General features: G+C 49.1%; 1 protein-coding gene across 5 annotated transcripts in view; it reads left to right on the top strand.

Moving 5' to 3' along the window:
- DAPK2 (death associated protein kinase 2) overlaps window positions 1-12,087 on the top strand; it is a 138,237-nt gene extending 126,150 nt beyond the window's left edge. For all 5 annotated transcript variants that reach the window (XM_073012221.1, XM_008016322.3, XM_073012223.1 and 2 more), the window contains 3 exons: window positions 6,477-6,566; window positions 6,674-6,757; window positions 10,533-12,087. In XM_073012221.1, coding sequence (XP_072868322.1) covers window positions 6,477-6,566; window positions 6,674-6,757; window positions 10,533-10,613 — 255 coding nt within the window. In that variant the 3' untranslated portion in view covers window positions 10,614-12,087. The remainder of the gene's footprint in view (window positions 1-6,476; window positions 6,567-6,673; window positions 6,758-10,532) is intronic.
- Window positions 12,088-18,770: the final 6,683 nt, after the last annotated feature.

Raw genomic sequence — 18,770 nt, 5'->3', positions numbered from 1 at the left:
AGGTGTGTGCTACCATGCCTGGCTAATTTTTGTATTTTTAGTAGAGATGGGGTTTCACCATATTGGTCAGGCTGGTCTCGAACTCCTGACCTCAGGTGATCCACCCACCTCGGCCTCCCAAAGTGCTGGAATTACAGGTGTGAGCCACTGAGTCCAGCCCAGCCTGCAAATGGAAGGTCGGCTTCTGTGCTCTGTTCAAACACCATCCTGGGCTGTTTGGGAGGGGAAAGTGAGTGTATGACATTGCCCTGAATAATGATTCTCAAGGAAGCTGGCGAGCTGGCCCTTGGGGAAGGCAGCTGCCTGTCCCTGCTGTGAGGCAGGTGCTCATGTGTCTCAGAAGGTGGGGTGATGGTTTGGTAATTGATGATTCTGCAGCTGCGGGAGCCTGGCAGTGAAGGGAATGAGCAGAGGAATAATGGCAGAAAGAGTCGGAGTCTCCCCCATGGGCCCTCCCCACCCCTGCAGGTGATCATGAAGATGGTGGCTTCCTACCTCACTCCATCACGCAGCACAGGTGGCCCGGCCCATGCTGGAGGTGGCTGTGTGCCCAGCTGTCATCCCTACTGTCAACTTTCTGTAAATGTCTGTGGAACTGGATGCCGTTTTTCCTTGGTCTGTGAAATTCTTGACCCCACAGTGGACATGTTCACATTGCAGAAGGGTCCAGTGCCATTGAACAAACACTGATTGTGCTCTGGCTCAGGGGGAGGTTACAGACAAGGACAAGACAACCTCAAATAAAAGACTCAGTGTCTGGGGCAGATGGGGACCCAGCCAACTAGATGGGAAAAGCTGCGGTGAGTGATAAAATAGAGCTTCCTCATCTCCTAGGAATCAAAGGAGAGAGGAATTCTGATTGAGAAAGGGTAAGCGGGTGGCAGAGAAAAGAGGCCTTCCCAGGGACTCTGTCCCCACCAGTGACCACCCCCTTCCACCCCCAAACTGTGTCCCTTGAGGAAGGCATGAGTGAAATCTGGAAGGGTGGGGGGATGAGCCCAGACTGGGGTTGGGAACTTGGAACAGTTGAATGGAGATTAAAGAGAGGGAGATGACAGAAATTTAAAAGAGAGTTTTAAACTTTTTGTTATGGTCCCCTCAGCAGGAAAATTGTCAAAACTTGCACAGAAGTATAAGGAATGGGATAGTGGATTCCAGGACCCATGACCCTGCTCCAGCAAGAATCAAGTCATGCGGGTCCTCTTTCATTCATCTCTCCCATTACTTTTCTTCTGGGGTATTTTAAAGCAAACTTCAGACTTATGTAACTCATAAATTCTCCAGCATAAATCTCTGCTAAGGATTTTCTTCTTCTTCTTCTTTTTTTTTTTTTTTGAGACAGAGTTTCACTCTTGTCACCTAGGCTGGAGTATAATGGCGCGATCTTGGCTCACTGCAACCTCCACCTCCCAGGTTCAAGCAATTCTTCTCCTGTCTCAGCCTCCCGAGTAGCTTAGATTACAGGCACCCACCACCACACCTGGCTAGTTTTTGTGTTTTTAGTAGAGATGGGGTTTCACCATGTTAGCCAGGCTAGTCTTGAACTCCTGACCTCAGGTGATCTGCCTGCCTTGGCCTCCCAAAGTACTGGGATTACAAGCCTGAGCCACTGCGCCCGGCCAGGACTTTCTTTTTAATATAACCCCGTGCCATTATCACATCTGACAAAATCAGTAGTAGTTCCTTTATCTCACCTGAATTCCCATTCCATACTCACATGTCCCCACCACTCCCAACAGTGTCCCATTACAGCTGGTTTGTTCAAATCAGGATCCAAACAGTCCGCATGTGGCATTTGGTTGCTACATCTCTCAAGTCTCTTGGGTTTTATAACGGTACAAAAGGAAGAACGTTTGGAGCTTTTCCTGGGGAGAAAAATTGCTCAGAAAACTGATGGTCCCATAGAAGAAGAATAAAAAAGAGAGCGTATCCATGTCGAGACCTAACTCAGAAAAGTGAGACCAGGCCAAGCAAGGAAAGGGACATTTCTGCCTCCTTCCACTGGCTTGTTCACTGTAGGGGACAGCCTGCAGGCTCACAGCCTTTCTGCAGTTCCCCCTCCCACTTAGGAGGAGGCAGAGACTGAAGCCTCCCACAAGCCCTATGTGCTCCTTTCCTGGGAAAACAGGTGGGTGAAGGCAGAAGAGCCCAGGCTTCAGCCATCAAAACAGCCAGTGAAGGGAAGGGGTGGAGGGGTGCCACCTGTAAAACTCCATTGAGGGAAGGGCAGCGGGGAGGGGTCCTGGGCAGGAGAGAAGTGGGTATGAGAGTGCCCTGGCTTTCACTGGAGTAAGGGGCTGGAGAGATGGCACAGATGGGGGTTGGAGGTGCAATCTGCTTGCAGTTCCTAAAGGAGGCCTAGTATCTAGAGAAAATCGTTGTGTGTGGGGTGGAGCTGGGGGAGTCGCCTCTTCTGTAAAGCCAGGATTCCTTTTTCATGCCTTCGCAGCAGCTGCTGCTTCCTGCCCCTGCCTGTGGATGTTGGTACTGACCTGGCACACCCCACTGGACTTTTTCAAAGGCATTTGCAGCTGCATAAACAAAACTTGACTATCTCACAGTTTTCTGTCTTCTTGCTTCCCTTTTGGACATTTTTCCAAGACACCAAACACACTCCTAGGAGCCTGGTCAGAATCACCGGGACTCCCTGGTATCACAGATGGACCACAAGGCCGGAAGGCGGGCACTTTCTGTTTGCAGGGAGGGGTGGTCAGGAGAAGGCAGGACACAGTTCCATCTCCCCCTCACACCCCCACTTGAATCAAAAGTATTTGTGCCACATTCCCTCTGGGAACAATTTTGCTGCAGCATTTTCACCTCTGCTGCAGAATTTACATGTTTCCAGGCTGAAATGTCAGCATCAGCGTTTAGTGAGGCTCTTAACAACCAGGAAGGCCCATTGATTAGGAAAGGCCAGCCTGACAGATTGATAGCCCCGTGGCCGCCTCCTCAGGGTTGGTGCTGTTGTGTGTAGCTATAAACAGGGCCCTCAAAAGAATGGCATCACCTCCCATTAATAGTCTCTGGGAAGATGATCTCACCTGACATTTTAGCTGGGCCCCTCTGCTCAGTGGCTGGCACTGCTGGACCAGGAGGTGAGTGGGATTCTCATGAACGAGATCCCCCACACCTGCATGTTGACCTTCCAGCCATAGGCTTAGCTCTTCCTCCCCTGGGTGAGGGTGCCAATCAGTAAGTGGACAAAAAGAAATCTCTTCCCCTCCAGAGTCTACTAATCCCATCTCAGCAAACTCTCCTTGAGAGGTGCAAGTGCCCCTGTGAGGGTTAGGCTCAAAGATCATTCATGCCCAAGGGAATTGCAGACGTCAGTGAAGTTACAGTTAGAAACGGTTGATGGGTTGGGGAGGGTGCTAAGCACCTTGGAAAGGAAATTCTAGGAGCTTGGAGGTGTGAGGGAGAGAGGACTAACAAAAAGCAAGCAGTCAGCCCTCCCTACCTGCAAGTTCCACATCCTCAGATTCAATCAACCACAGATCAAAAATGTGCAAAAAGTAAAAAAGATAACATTACAATAATAAATGCAAATAATACAGTGTGATAACTATTTACATAGCATTTACATAATATTTGCTATTATAAGTAAGTTAGAGAAGATTTAAAGCATTAGGGGAGGGTATGTGTAGGTTACATGCAAATACCACACCATTTTATAATAAGGGACTTGAGCATCATGGATTTTGGTATCTGCGGCAGTCCTAGAACCAACCCTCCAAGGATACTGAGGGGTGAATGTGAATAAATACAGAACAGAATATCAGGTAGCACCACGTGTAATGAAGATTTAGTACTCTGGCATAGTGAGTCATGGGGGCAGTTGGGTTGCTACTAGTGTGGTCAAGGAAGGCTTCCCTGAGGAGATAACATTTGAGCAAAGACTTGAACAAAGTGACAAAGTGAGTATAGGAGGGAGCAAGGGCAAAGACCCGGAAACTTTGGATTCACAGACCAGCAAGTGGACCTGTGCGATGGGAGCCAAATGGACAGGAAGGAGAGGTAGAAAATCAGGGTGGAGGGTGCAGGCCTTGAGGGTCTCCATGAGCTCATGGGGATGTATAGAGAGCACGGGGAAGCCACTGGAAGGCTTGGAGAAGGAAAAAGGCAAGATCTTCAGCACAGATTTGTCACCCTCCACCTACTTTTGTGCCTCCCTTCCAGGGGGGACTAGACCCAGGGCTGGGCTCGCAGGTGCACAGAGTGGGTAACAGTTAAAGACAGGATCTAGAGGACTGGACATGGCCTGGTGGTTCCTCTGGCAGCCTCATCCTTTTCTCTTCCCATTCCTTGTCTTTCTCCTTCCCCTCCTGTCTTTCCTTCTGCACTCTTTGGCCCAAAGCACTGTGCTTCAGTTTCGAGGGTGAATAGCCCCTGGTTTCTCATCTACCATCCACTTCTAGGTGGCATGCACTCCCTGTCCAGCTCCGGGTCACCCCAACCCCTGCCCCTGGAGCTCTACATCCTGCTGACTCCTGGGCAGGGCCATGGGGAGCCTTTGTGCCCTGACACCCTTTCACAGTGGTGTGACTGGGCTGACCAGGTGACCTGGGCCCCTCATCAGTGGGAGTAAGTAGGTCCCAGGTCCTGGGATTTCATTCCAACTTGTCTCTCCAACAGCTCAGGGAAACAACTTAACCGTACAACTATTAAGCACTCACTGTTGTAGGTTCCGGGTAGGGAGGAGAGTTGGGGTCGGGGCACTGACATAGACAGGAAGAAAGTCTGTGCCCTCCAGTCATTTTCCAGGAGTGAGATGAATCCTCTGCAAGGCTGACTGACAGGTGCTGGACTTAATAAAGGAGCACTGCTTTGTTCATGTCAGGGAGGGAGACATGATTTTCTGAAATTTGTCTTGGAGGAGATCATCTCTGAAATTGGCCTTTGAAATACTTGAAGGCCTTCCAGGGGGATGGGCGGCAGGGGCTGCCATGGGATGGACTCCTGCCAGAGGGTGCCAGCTCCAGAGCAGTGTGGCCGGCAGTGTGCACTGGCTTTCTTCTGGTGCCTGATGCCATGATGAAAAATCAAGCGTGGAGGCGTGCTCGGAGCATGGTCAGGAGACAAGACCCGCACTTGGGAATCAACAGGCAAGCTCGCTTAGCATTCACCAGATGCCCAATGAGGCATTGCGGCAGGAAGGTTATCAGAGCACAGAGAAAACCAGAGCTGCCCAGGACCTTTGGAATCATTCTGGGCAGTTCATTTTCTTGAGGTCAGGGGGGCCTTTGAGATTCAATAAAAGCTATCAATGCTCCTCCAAAGAAATGCGTGTCTGTACATACACACTAAATTTTAAAAATTGAGTTATAATTTATATACCATAAAATTCACCATTTTAAAATGTACAATTCAGTGGTTTTTAGTATACTCACAAGGTTGTGTAACCATTATCACTATCTAATTCCAGAATGTTTACATTACCCCAGGAAGAAATGTCATACCCTTTAGTAGCCATTCCCCGTTCTCCCCTTTCCCTGGCCCCTGGTAGCTACCCATCTGCTTTGTTTCTAAGGATATGTCTGTTCTGGACATTTTATTTAAATTGAATCATACAGCAGGTAGCCTTTTGTGTCTGGCTTTTTTCATTTAACATAATGTTTTTAAGGTTCATCCGTGTTGTAAAATGTATTGGACTCAATTTTTTATGAATAGTATTTCTGACTAATATTCCTTTGTATGGATATAGCACATTTTGTTCATAGAACCCCTGAAACCTCTCTTGATTTCAGAAAACCTTATTTTACAAAAGGGAGGAGTTGAAGAGGGAATGGAGAAGGCAGGAAAGCTCACTATAACTTATTACTATGTATTGAGTGGTGCTGGGCTAAGCACTTTATATATGTGTGATCATGTAATTCTTAACCCTGTGACATATTATAATCCCCATATTACAGATGGGGAAACTGAGGCTCAGAGAAACCATCCCAAGCTTCTTGGAGAAGTCAAGATTTAAGCTGAGCTTTGACTGCCAGCCTGTGAAAAGCAACTGCACATCCTGTCACCTCTTGACTTTCATCAAAGCCCTTATTTCCTTCCATTTATTTTTTAATGGAGTATGAATTCCCTATCTACCAACAAGGCATTTGTTTTGCTAAGCCCAGAATCGCCCCAGTGCCCAGAAGGCATCCCAGACTGCTGTAAAATGACCCTCTCCCCAAAGTGATGTGTGATTGAAGCCCCCGCCTCCTGCCGTTCCCCTTCAGGAGCTGCTGAGCCTCCAGCCAAGGCTGCCTGTGTGTCAGGCTGTGGTAATAATAGCTGAGAGGCATCTCCTGAACAGCTGAGACATGTGTAGCTGTTGCCCTGACTGCGATGCTCCCACGGTGTGCCCCGCCTGGTGGGGAGATGCCAGGGTCAAGCCAAGGGCGGTGGGCATGCGGTGGGTGGGGGGTTCTGCGGCAAGGAGGGTGGCTGCTGTCTGAAGCCCAGCAGCAGCTGCCATGCTCTGCTTTGTCTCTCAGCCGGTGGACAACCAGCAAGCCATGGTGCGCAGGGAGTCTGTGGTCAATCTGGAGAACTTCAAGAAGCAGTATGTCCGCCGGCGGTGGAAGGTGTGTCTGGGGCTGGGGTGGCCCGGGGGACCTGGGTGGGGTTTCTGGCTCTCCTGGGTCTCCGTGTACATTCTCACCTGGGCGTTCCTTTTCTCTGCCTCCCTCAGCTCTCCTTCAGCATCGTGTCCCTGTGCAACCACCTCACCCGCTCGCTGATGAAGAAGGTGCACCTGAGGCCAGATGAGGACCTGGTGGGTAAATGCGTGCCCTCTTCTTGGGCAGAATTCTGCGGTAGCCTGGAGCTCAGGGATGAGTGAGTTCCCTTTCCCCTTGCAAGGCAGGTGGGTGTTCACTGTTCCCAGCCAGTTCTGCTGGCCCAGTCCTCCTCTTCCCTGAAGGCTGAAGTGTGATCCTCAGAGGAATGTGGGGACCTCCGGGTGGTGCCAGGAGGGGAGGGCTGATGCAGCAGCATGAACTCCTGGAGGATCTCCCATCCTTTCCTGGTGGGCTGTCAGAGGGGCCGCTGCTGCCGGCTGACCACAGACAACCTCAAACGTATTTCTGACACAACCCAAAAGCTGCTTTAGAATGGGAGCTTTACATTCTCTTTTCCGTATTTCCATTTCTGCTTTGCTTCAGATTACCATCATCATAATATTTAGACAAGATCTTATATTTGATTGCTTTATTGCCATTTTGTATACATTTAAAAGGAGTAGCTTATAACAGAATATACTGATGAAGAGGGTGGTCTCTGGAGTCAGAGTGCCAGGATTCAAATCTGCCACTTACTGTGTGACCTTGAGGAAATTGCTTAACCTCTCTGTGCTGAGATTTCATCATTTGTAAAATAGGGTTAATAATAGTTCCTAAAGGTTAAATAATGACATTTTTTTTTTTTTTTTTTTTTTTAAAGACAGATTTTCACTCTTCTTGCCCAGGCTGGAGTACAATGGTGCGATCTCGGCTCACCACAACCTCCACCTCCCAGGTTCAAGCGATTCTCCTGCCTCAGCCTCCCGAGTAGCTGGGATTACAGTCATGTGCCACCACACCCAGCTAATTTTGTATTTTTAGTAGAGACAGGGTTTCTCCATGTTGGTCAAGCTGGTCTTGAACTCTCAACTTCAGGTGATCTGCCCACTTTGGCCTCCCAAAGTGCTGGGATTACAGGCATGAGCCACCGTGCCCGGCCAATAATGACCTGTTCTTACAGCCTGGTATGTAAGTGCTCAGTAAGTGTTAGCAATTATTGTTGTTTAAAACCCTCCTGTAGGCTGGCCGTAGTGGTTCGTACCTATAATCCCAGCACTTTGGGTGGCTGAGGCAGGAGGTTCACTTGAGTCCAGGAGTTAAAGACCAGCCTAGGCAACATAGTGAGACCCTGACTCTACAAAACAAAACAAACAAACAAACAAAATTAGCCGGGTATGACGACGCGCACCTATAGTCCTAGCTACTCAGGGAGCTGAGGTGGGAGGATCACCTGAGCCCAGGAGTTAAAGGTTACAGTGAATTATGATCACGCCACTGCATTGCAGCCTGGGCAACAGAGCATGGCCCTACCTCTAAAGAAAATTAAATTTACAAATTAAAAAAATAAAATCCTCCTGTAGACTTTAAAATGCAGTTGGTAGGGGTTCCCCGGACAGCCCTCTCCCCCGCTTATGGAGTGTGGTATAGGGTGCTCAGGAGTGTCTGGGATGCCACAGGTCAGGACAGAAGGGGATGCCTTGCTCAGGGAGGGACTGGGAGGTGGGTGCCTAAGAGGGCTGAACAGCCTCATGGTGCACGGCTAGACCCACGACAGCCCTGCTGTCCCCACTCCCTCCACACAGCCTGGGGTCTTCTGTCTTCAGCGTGATCTCTTGCCAGCACTTGAGGATTTCTGGCCCAGAGGCCCCAAATAACTGTGTGGCTTTGGCCAAGCCTTGTGCCTGCTCTGGCTGCTTTCCTCATCTCCTGTGAAGGGGATTGGACCACTGTCCCTCTGAGAATCCCTGATAATGACAAGCAGACTTCACCCAGCTTATTTTTTTACTGTTTGGCTCTGACTCATGCTAAAAAGTTGCTATTCGGCAGAGCTCGAGTTATTTTTATTGTTATAGCCGGGCTTGGTCTAGGATATTTGGCTAAAGTTGATCTTGACCTTGGATTTCCAGCTGGCTCAGGCTGGAGGAAGGGGAAAAGACCCTGGGAGGATGAGTGGCAGATGGTGGGCATGCCTCGCAGGCTGAGCCACTGGCCCTGCTTCCCTGACAGATGCAATCTGTGGGGAGAGAGGACCAGAGTAATTGAGAAGAATGCCAATTTTTTTTTTTTTTTTTTTTTTTTGAGACAGAGTTTTACTCTCTCCCAGGCTGCAGTGCAGTGGCACCATCTCAGCTCACTGTGACCTCCACCTCCCGGGTTCAAGAGATTCTCCTGCCTTAGCCTCCTGATTAGCTGGGATTACAGGCCTGCACCACCATGCCCGACTAATTTTTGTATTTTTAGTGGAAATGGGGTTTTGCCGTGTTGGCCGGGCTGGTCTCGAACCCCTGACCTCAGGTGATCCGCCCACCTCGGCCTCCCAAAATGGTGAGATTACAGGCGTGAGCCACCGCGCCCAGCCAAAAAGAATGTCAATTTCTTTCCAAACTTTTGTTCTTGTACAAATATTCTTTTTTTTAAATTTTTTTAATTTTTAAAGTCTTTTTTTTTTTTTATTATTATACTTTAAGTTCTAGGGTACATGTGCATAACGTGCAGGTTTGTTACATATGTATACTTGTGCCATGTTGCTGTGCTGCACCCATCAACTCGTCAGCACCCATCAACTCGTCATTTACATCAGGTATAACTCCCAATGCAACAAATATTCTTAAATAGTACTCTTTTTACTCAAACAGCAAGCATCATCAGCTCAAAGTTTCATCCTAGAAGTGGAAAAGGGTTGGGTCCCAGATATCTGTTATACAGTTTTCCCAAAGGGACTTTCCTTTAAAAAAAAAAAAAAAGGGCCAGGCGCTGTGGCTCATGCCTGTAATCCCAGCACTTTGGGAGGCCAAGGTGGGTGGATCATGAGGTCATGAGTTCGAGACCAGCCTGGCCAACATGGTAAAACCCCATCTTTACTAAAAATACAAAAATTAGCTGGGTGTGGTGGCACGTGCCTGTAATCCTGGCTACTCAGAAGGCTGAGGCAGGAGAACTGCTTGAACCAGGACCCGGGAGGCGGAGGTTTCAGTGAGCCGAGATCACGCCATTGCACTCCAGCCTGAGCAACAAGAGTGTAACTGTCTCAAAAAAAAAAAAAAAAAGCACTGGAATTGGACATTGGACAACAGATATTTTAGGACTGAAGTCATTGTGGATTAGTACTTCTTTTAATAATTTTAATAATTACATTAGATTATCAAGACTTGGATGAAAAGACATTTTGACCTCAGGGTGGCTGCCTCAGCTCTGGTTTGCCATGTAGGAGCTGACAGACAGTACTTTAGACTCATTTCCTCTTTTATAAAAATGGAACTCAGAAGTCCTTTCCCTGGAAAAACTGCTTGACAAGGTGGCTAAAGGTGCAGCCCATCAAAGAAGAAGGGGCATGGCATGGTGGCTGTCGGAGCATGGGGAGGACCCTGTGGCTCATGGCCATCCTCCAGTCTCTCTAGGCCGAGCTCAGGAGACCCGGCAGCCACAGACCACCCAGCCAAGTGGCCTTGATTATGTGGCAGCCTCAAGGGGAACTAGATGTAATTTTCTTTAGTATCATTTGGCTTCTCCTGATGTCTGGTTTCCCTTAGATGCCCTGCTGCTTTCCTTCCTCCTGGGAGCATCCTTCCTCAAAGTAGCTGGTCTAGCCTCATTTCAGATCCCTCCCCTCCCCCAACCCCTGGATGGTGCAACAGACTTGCTTTCACCCCCCACCTCCCTGGCTTGCAGGCCCCTGGCCCAGGTGAATCAACCCAGGTTGCCCAGCATAGCCCCATTCCTGGCATCTCATGATCCTCCTGCCCTGGACCTCTTTCTCTTTGCTTTCTCCAGAGGAACTGTGAGAGTGACACTGAGGAGGACATCGCCAGGAGGAAAGCCCTCCACCCGCGGAGGAGGAGCAGCACCTCCTAACTGGCCTGGCCTGCAGTGGCTGCCAGGGAAGTCTGGGCCCAGCGGCGCTCCCTTCTGTGCAGACTCTTGGACCTAGCTCAGCACCAGCACCCGGCGTCCTGAGCACTTCGCAAGAGAGGTGGGCCCACAGAATTCAGAAGAGCTTGCAGGCAAGCCGACCCTGGGAGCTGTGGCTGTCTCCTGTGGAGGAGGCTCCGACTTTCCCAAAGCTCTTAATTCTCCATAAAATGGGCTTTCCTCTGTCTGCCATCCTCAGAGCCTGGGGTAGGGGTGTGGACTTAGGAAAACAATATAAAGGACATCCTCATCATCACGTGGTGAAGGTCAGACTCAGGCAGCCTTCCTCACAGGCTGAGGGGGTTCAGAACCAGCCTGGCCAAAAATTACACCAGGAAGACACAGTCCTCCCTACTGGGAACAGGGTGATTGAGGAAAGTGAACCTTGGGTGTGAGGGACCAATCCTGTGACCTCCCAGAACCACGGAAGCCAGGACGTCAGGCTGACCAACACCTCAGACCTTCTGAAGCAGCCCATTGCTGGCCCACCATGTTGTAATTTTGCTCATTTTTATTAAACTTCTGGTTTACCTGATGCTCGGCTTCTTTTAGGGCTACTCCCATCTGATTTCCTTTAGCCCGTGTGCCTGTGACTCTGGGGGGGCACCCAGTGGGGTGCTGAGTGGACAGAATCTCAGAAGGTCCTCCTGAACTGTCCCCGCAGGCCTGCAGTGGGCCTGCCTCCTTCTTGCTTCCCTAACAGGAAGGTGTCCAGTTCAAGAGAATCCACCCAGAGACTGGGAGTGGTGGCTCATGCCTGTCATCCCTGCGCTTTGGCAGTCCAAGGCAGGGGAATTGCTTGAACTCAGAAGTTGGAGACCACTCTGGGCAACATGGCAAAACCCAGTCTCTACAAAAAATACAAAAAATTAGAGGTGTAATGGTAGGCACCTGGCGTCCCAGCTACTCCAGGGGCTGAGGCAAGAGCATTGCTTAAGCCCAGAAGGTCGAGGCTGCAGTGAGCTGAGATCACATCCCTGCACTCCAACCTGGGTGACAGAGAGAGACCGTATCCAAAAAAAAAGGTTGCCAGAGACGAGCATGCCCGTGCTCCCTCTACCTCACTGCCACCACTCCTGCTGTCAGGGGCTGAGTGTGTCTCCCTAAAATTCCTATGTTGAAGTCTTAACCCTCGGTACCACAGAGTATCACTGTATTTGGAGATGGGGGCTTTAGAAAGGCACTTAAATTAAAATGAGCTCACTGGTGTGGGCCCCGATGCAATATAATTGGTGTCCTTATAAGAAGGGGAGGGTAGGACAGGCAGGAAAGGCCACACGAAGGCCCAGGAGTGGGAGGGGGAATAGCCATGAACAAACTAAGGAGGGGGCTCAGAGGAAACCAACCCTGCTGACACCTCAGTCTTAGACTCTGGCCTCAAACATAGTAAGAAAATAAACTTCTGTCTTTTAAGCTACTCAGTCTGTGGTACTTTGTTATGGCAGCCCTAGCAAAATATACACCTGCCAAGATGGGGGCAGAAGAATCCCTAATGATGTGGGTGGAGAAGGGCAAAGAAGGATCCACGGGGAGAAGGGAGAGGAGAAAGAGACGGATGACCTGGCCCCTTGGAAATGGCAAGGCAAGCTCACTCAATGGCATCGAAATGTGGGCCCTGTTTTTCAGGCCACAAGAACAGTGTTGCTGAACAGACTCAAGAGATGACCCATGGAAGTCAGAAATACAGTCAGGGTGAGGCCAGGAGGCTGGGAAAGTACATGGGAAGAGGCTGAAAGAGAAGTTTTAGAAGGTGAGGAAACTGAGCTGAGGAAGTGAGCCAGGAAGGAGAGAGGGGAAAACTATTATTTAAAAGAAAGAGTCCTGGGGAAAGAGGTCCCAGTTCCCTTTGTCAGCAGACAGTGGATGGGTCCAGAGCAAAATGGCCCCACAGGAACAGCAAGGCAACCTAGTTTCAGAAAAGTGTCCCGCCAGAGATGGAGTGAGCCCACAAGCTGGTTGCAGAAAGCGTAGCAGCTGACCTGGACTTCTGGAGCTTCCCCAGATCTCAGGTAGAAACAGTCCTGTGCCTCCCTCCACCCTGGAAGGATAGCAGAGGCCAAGAACTGCCGACTGTGGGCAAGGGCCCTGGGCCTGCGAGGGGCTCTTGGCTGTGGTTGGTTACATAAATCAGCAGGGTGTGTTCTGGAACAGGGCTCACTGGGAGCTCCTAGGAAGTCAGTTATGGTAATGGGGTGAGGCACTGCCCTCCTGCTAGGAAGGAGAGTAGGGAAGACCTTTGAGGAACCCAGTCTTGATCAGAAAGTTAGCCTTTTACAACTTGTCTAGCCCAACCACTACGTTTCACTGAAGAGGAAACCGATGCCTAGAGAGAGGAAGTGACTAGTGCTTCATGCAACAAATTTGTGAAAATATCTGATGAAAGCCCAGACTTTCTGGCGCCTAGTAACAGTGCTCATTTCTTCAGCTGATAAACTGCGGTGTACCTTTCAGGAAAGGATGAACCATTCGCTTTGCCTCATTGTTAATGAGTCTCATGTATTCTTGACTGTTGCTTGCCACATCCTTCATTCTTGGAAAAGGAATAAATTGACACACTTGCTTCTACCCATCTTTCACAGTAAAGGACACTGCCCCTGGATGGGGGCATCTCAGCAGCCTACCCCCACAGGCTGCAAGGCAGTCAGGGAACCAGTATTTATTGGGCTCCTGCTGTATGCTTGGCACTGTTCTAGATGCTAGGTTGGAACAGAGCAGGATAGACACAGACCCTGTCCTAAAGGGGTCCACGTTCTCTAAGCCCTGGGAAACCAGGACTCCATCATGCTCATATCTCCTCCTGGCCCTCTTCTCATCCAGGTTATACAAAGCCCTGCTGACTTAGTCCTCTTAGCCCAGCTTTCTCGTGTTGGATGGCACCTGCTGTGTTTCCCAGAAGCCCTTGGGAAGCACACGGCCGGGCAGTGGGCCGAGGGGGGCCTTTGAGGATGTACAATCCTTTGAGGATGACTTTGAGGACCAGCAGCCAGAAGCCAGGCACCCATGCGCCTCCCAGACAGGGGCCCAGTCCCTGTGGCCTCTCCGCTAGCAGCTAGCAGACGGCTGCGGCCGCAGGTGTGAGGATGAGTACCGCGGGGGGCCAGGACACCACCTGTGTTCTGTTGGTTCTGAAGAAGGATGTGTTGACCAGCTGACACTTTCAGGGCTGAAAGAGACCACAGCATCCTCAGAGGCAAATGGAACATTCCAGTGACGAAAGCCATACCAAATGCAATTCTTTCAAGAGGTCTGGAGGGGTCCTGCCCCAGAGTGTGTGCTTACGTGAGTGTTGGATGCTGCATTAATATTTCACAAATATCCATATCAATATTTTAGTGTGTTGCATTTCGATGTCAATCTCACTAGCTTTCCTGCCTCCAAATCTTAGATTGCCTTTGCCTTTTCCCTTCGTCTATGTATTTGCTGAAAACCTTCTTTTGGAAGCGAATGAAAGCCATACGGTAAGGTGAACTACAACATCTCTCTGAAGGAAAAGTCAGGCCCTGGACTCCACAGACAGTCAAAATAAGTGCATGTGAAAGAACTAACTTGAGGACTCGTATCTCACAGGGAATTTTATCTGGCATAGGATTGGAGAACTTTCCTTCCATCGAGTCCCCAACTTGATTTCATCCTGACATTGTTCGATTCACTGTAGCTGCACCCCCAAGGACAATATCTTCCTCGGTGGTCTGCTGAGAGGATCCCATTCTAAGCAAACATTAATAGGCTTACGGATTAAGCAGCTGAAGATCTGTGAACGATGGTTCATTGACATTTCAAAAAGCAGACACACCACTGGTGAGCTCCCCTTAACAGTTTCTGTCCTCCCGTTTTGCCCTCTCTCACTGGTTCTTTTTCACTCCCCCTTCATCCATTAGCAATTCATAATATATAGCTGAAGTATATATTTTAGTAATTTACGTATTGAATAAAATTCGTGTTCCCAGTTCTTAATCTAAAAAGCAGTTGATTATATTATCTAGGGAGAAATATTTTTTAAAGTATTTTTTTCCTCTATGGATCAGTGATCCTCCACCCCTAAGCTGGAGGAAGAGTGAAAGAAAAAAAATGAAGCTCATAACAATTGTTTAAACTCTGCTCTGCAATAGGAACATTTTGCATACATTTCCTTTAGTCCTCGTCCTAGTCTTGTAAGGGAAATGAGAGTCCCATTGATATGATGCAGCTGAGATTCCGCGGAGTGAGGAAATTTGCATATGCAGTCACACAGCTGGAGTACTTAGAATCGGGATTCTAGCCCCGCTTTGCCTACCCTCAAATCCACTTTCTTCTCTACTTTTCCTGAAGAAGTGTTCAATGAAAAAGTAATCCCGGAGAACCATGTACACTATTATACTCTTGTTTAAAAAGCTCACAAACTATGCCATAAGTTGTTTAGGGATACATGTGAATGTGATAAAATTAATTAATTTTTGAGACACAGTTTCTAGTTGCCCAGGCTGGAGTGCAACGGCGTGATCTCAGCTCACTGCAACCTCCACCTCCCGGGTTCAAGTGATTCTCCTGCCTTCTACGTGGGATTACAGGTGCCCGCCACCATGCCCAGCTGATTTTGTATTTTTAGTAGAGATGGGGTTTCAGCATGTTGGCCAGGCTGGGCTTGAACTCCTGACCCCAGGTCATCCATCCGCCTCGGCCTCCCAAAGTGTTGGGATGACAGGTGTGAGCCACTGCGCCTGGCCTAAAATTGAATGTTAAAAGCAAGGGAATGACTGCATTCCAAATTCAGGATGAAACTTACATCTGGGTGGCTGAGATGGGGAGGAGGACAAGGGTGGGCGCTGGGCTGTTGGCAGTGTTCCAGTCAACACTGAGTTCACGGTGGGCTCCTGCAAGTTCTATTTATTAGAATGCTTTCTAACTTACATACTAGCTGTCAGGCCTCTGAGCCCAAGCCAAGCCATCGCATCCCCTGTGACTTGCATGTATATGCCCAGATGGCCTGAAGTAACTGAAGAATCACAAAAGAAGTGCAAATGCCCTGCCTCACCTTAACTGATGACATTCCACCACAAAAGAAGTGAAAATGGCCGGTTCTTGCCTTAAGCGATGATATTATCTTGTGAAATTCCTTTTCCTGGCTCATCCTGGCTCAAAAAGGTCCCCGACTGAGCACCTTGTGACCCCCTACTCCTGCCCGCCAGAGAACAACCCCTCTTTGACTGTAATTTTCCTTTACCTACCCAAATCCTATAAAACGGCCCCACCCTTAGCTCCCTTCGCTGACTCTTTTCGGACTCAGCCCGCCTGCACCCAGGCGATTAAAAAACTTTATTGCTCACGCAAAGCCTGTTTGGTGGTCTCTTCACATGGACGCGCATGACATTAGTTGTCTATACTTTTGCATGTATCAAACATTATGTTAAAGGGAGAAAATGAGGTGGAAAAAGTCCATCCTAATGGTCACCAGTTGCTGCAGTGGCCTCTGTTAGGGACAGGACATAGTGCCCCTCCCTGCTGTGTTTTTCCCACACGACTCGACGGCAGGCTTTTCTTTGTGTTCTTCTACTGGCACCTAGATCAGAGGTCATCACACCACTCAGTGTGAGAATCCGTGGGCTGGAATTTTTATTTCCCTTTTATTTATTTATTTATTTTATATATATATATTTTTGAGATGGAGTCTCGCTCTGTCGCCCAGGCTGGAGTGCAGTGGGGCAATCTCGGCTCACTGCAACTTCCACCTCTCAGGTTCAAGCGATTCTCCTGCCTCAGCCTCCCTAGTAGCTAGGACTACAGGCGCCCGCCACCACACCCAGCTAATCTTTGTATTTTTAGTAGAGACAGGGTTTCACCATGTTGGCCAGGATGGTCTCGATCTCTTGACCTGGTGATCTGCCTGCCTCGGTCTCCCAAGGTGCTGGGACCACAGGTGTGAGCCACCGCGCCCGGCCTTTATTCCCTTTTTAAAGAGACTGGGTAGGAAATAGCCTCTGCCCGCTGCAGCCCTGTCTCCTCAAACATCGCCTCCCCTGGGAGTTTGCTAAGGCCGTGGGTCTGAGGACAACTTCCAAGGGCCGACGAGGCTGTTTGCCAGCTCATGCTCCGGGTGCCTTCATGTCTCTTTGGATTTAAACCCAGAGGCCAGAACAGCATTTGAAAAGTCAGCTGGGCCATTATCCTGCTCCTAGATGGGATTGCACTTGGGATTCTTTGTCTCATTTTAGAATTGAGCCAGGGAGATCCTATATCATCCCTCAATTCCCTTCTCTAGTTCTTAATAGTATTATATTTCACCACTCAGATCCAAAAAGCCTGGGCTACATCCTGCCACTTTGCAGCTGTTGGAACTTAGCCTTGTCATTCAACCTTTCTGGGCCTCAGTCTTCTAATCTGTGAAATGGTGATATCAGTGTTACTTGTCATGAATGCCTTGTTGAAACCAATTTTGTAAACGAGCTTTGTCCACTTTGAAGGACTTGGCAAGCATAAAGAATTTGTTTTTACACAATTTAGTTACACTCTGGGACCACAGGCATAAAGAGTATAAGGAAGCTCCAACTTCCTCTGAAGATTCCATAACAGTCGCTTCTGAAATAAATTGACAATAGACAGATTTATGGGAGAAAAACCATTTTAATTTTGTGCCTGTACACAGGAGCCTCGTAGAAGAATGAGGCTCCAGAGAGGGACCCAGTGGTTGAAGTTTTTACAGCATAAAGGAGTAGAGCCTTAGGCTTTTGGGGGAGGCGGTGGTAAGTTATGGGAAGGAAAGGGGAAGAACTGCACAGAGAATGAAGGTGTCTTATGCAAATACAAATCCCTCAGGTAATCAAGTTGTTTTGGAACTTCTTCCAGAATAGGCAATAGCTTGTCTGGGGGTGGTGATGACTTTTAATCTCCTTGTGGTTATTAACATTTCCTGGTTGTTTGATGAGATTCCTAGGGAAGGGGTTCCAGACAATTCCATTCCTTTTGGAAGACCATCCCTCAGTCAAGAGGTGGAAGCTTCAGAGGGAGCTCCTCCCTGCCTTAGGGAAGAAAAAGAGGGGTGGGAAGGAGAAGGTCAGAGAGACCTCAGTTTTCCTCTGGGGCTTTTTGGTCTCCTTTGTTCAAAGCACTCAGCATGCCACCCCAGTGAGAGCAACTCCGAGAAATGTAGAAGTTAGTCTACCCTGGCTAATAGACTCCACACTGCTTATTACCTAGACTCTGGGCAGAGGGCTCCCGGAGATCAGTGCACCTCTTACCTCTCAGACTCTCGGCGGTGGTTTAAACACAGGAGAAAGCATCACGTTGATGCTGGAGGCTCTCAGCGAGGGGCCTCTCAGCTGGCTGTCTTCCTCCCACTCCTCCGAGAAGGGCTGCTGAGAGTCAGGGCGCTGAGAGGACAGTATACTGTTCCTTTGTCTTTTCATGCAGCACCCTAACACAGGTCTGAATGAAAAGACAAAGCGTGTAACAACTCTTTTTTTTTTGATTCGGAGTCTCATGCCCAGCCTGGAGTGCAGTGGCTCAATCTCTGCTCACTGCAAGCTCCTCCTCCCGAGTTCATGCCATTCTCCTGCCTCAGCCTCCCAAGTAGCTGGATCTACAGGTGCCCACCACCTCGCCTGGCTAATTTTTTGTATTTTCAGTAGAGACAGGGTTTCACTGTGTTAGCCAGGATGGTCTCAATCTCCTGACCTCGTGATCCAGCCGCCTCGGCCTCTGAAAGTGCTGGGATTACAGGTGTGAGCCACCGCGCCGGGCCCGCTCCTTTGTCTTTTCATTCAGCACCCAACACAGGCTCTGAATGAGAAGACAAAGCGTGTAATAACTCTTTAAAGAACTAAGTGTGGGACTTGACTATTTGCCCCTACCCCGTTTTCTTATTTTGAGTGTTGTATTAGTTTGTTAAGGATGCCATAACCAAATATCACAGACTGGCCAGCTTAAACAACAGAAGTTAATTTTCTCACAGTTACGGAGACTAGAAGTCCAAGACCAAGGTGTCAGCAAGATCGGCTTCTCCTGAGGCCTCTCTCCTTGGCTGGCAGACGGCCGCCTCCTTGCTGCCTCTTCACACAGTGATCCCTCAGTGGATGTGCGTCCCTGGTGCCCCCGTGTGTCCACATTTCCTTGTCAGATTGGATTAGG

This window comes from Chlorocebus sabaeus, chromosome 26 (assembly GCF_047675955.1).
Source record: "Chlorocebus sabaeus isolate Y175 chromosome 26, mChlSab1.0.hap1, whole genome shotgun sequence".
NCBI classification, from domain to species: domain Eukaryota; kingdom Metazoa; phylum Chordata; class Mammalia; order Primates; family Cercopithecidae; genus Chlorocebus; species Chlorocebus sabaeus.
The sequence above is the reverse complement of the archived record's forward strand: the minus strand, read 5'-3'. Positions and strand labels throughout refer to the sequence as shown.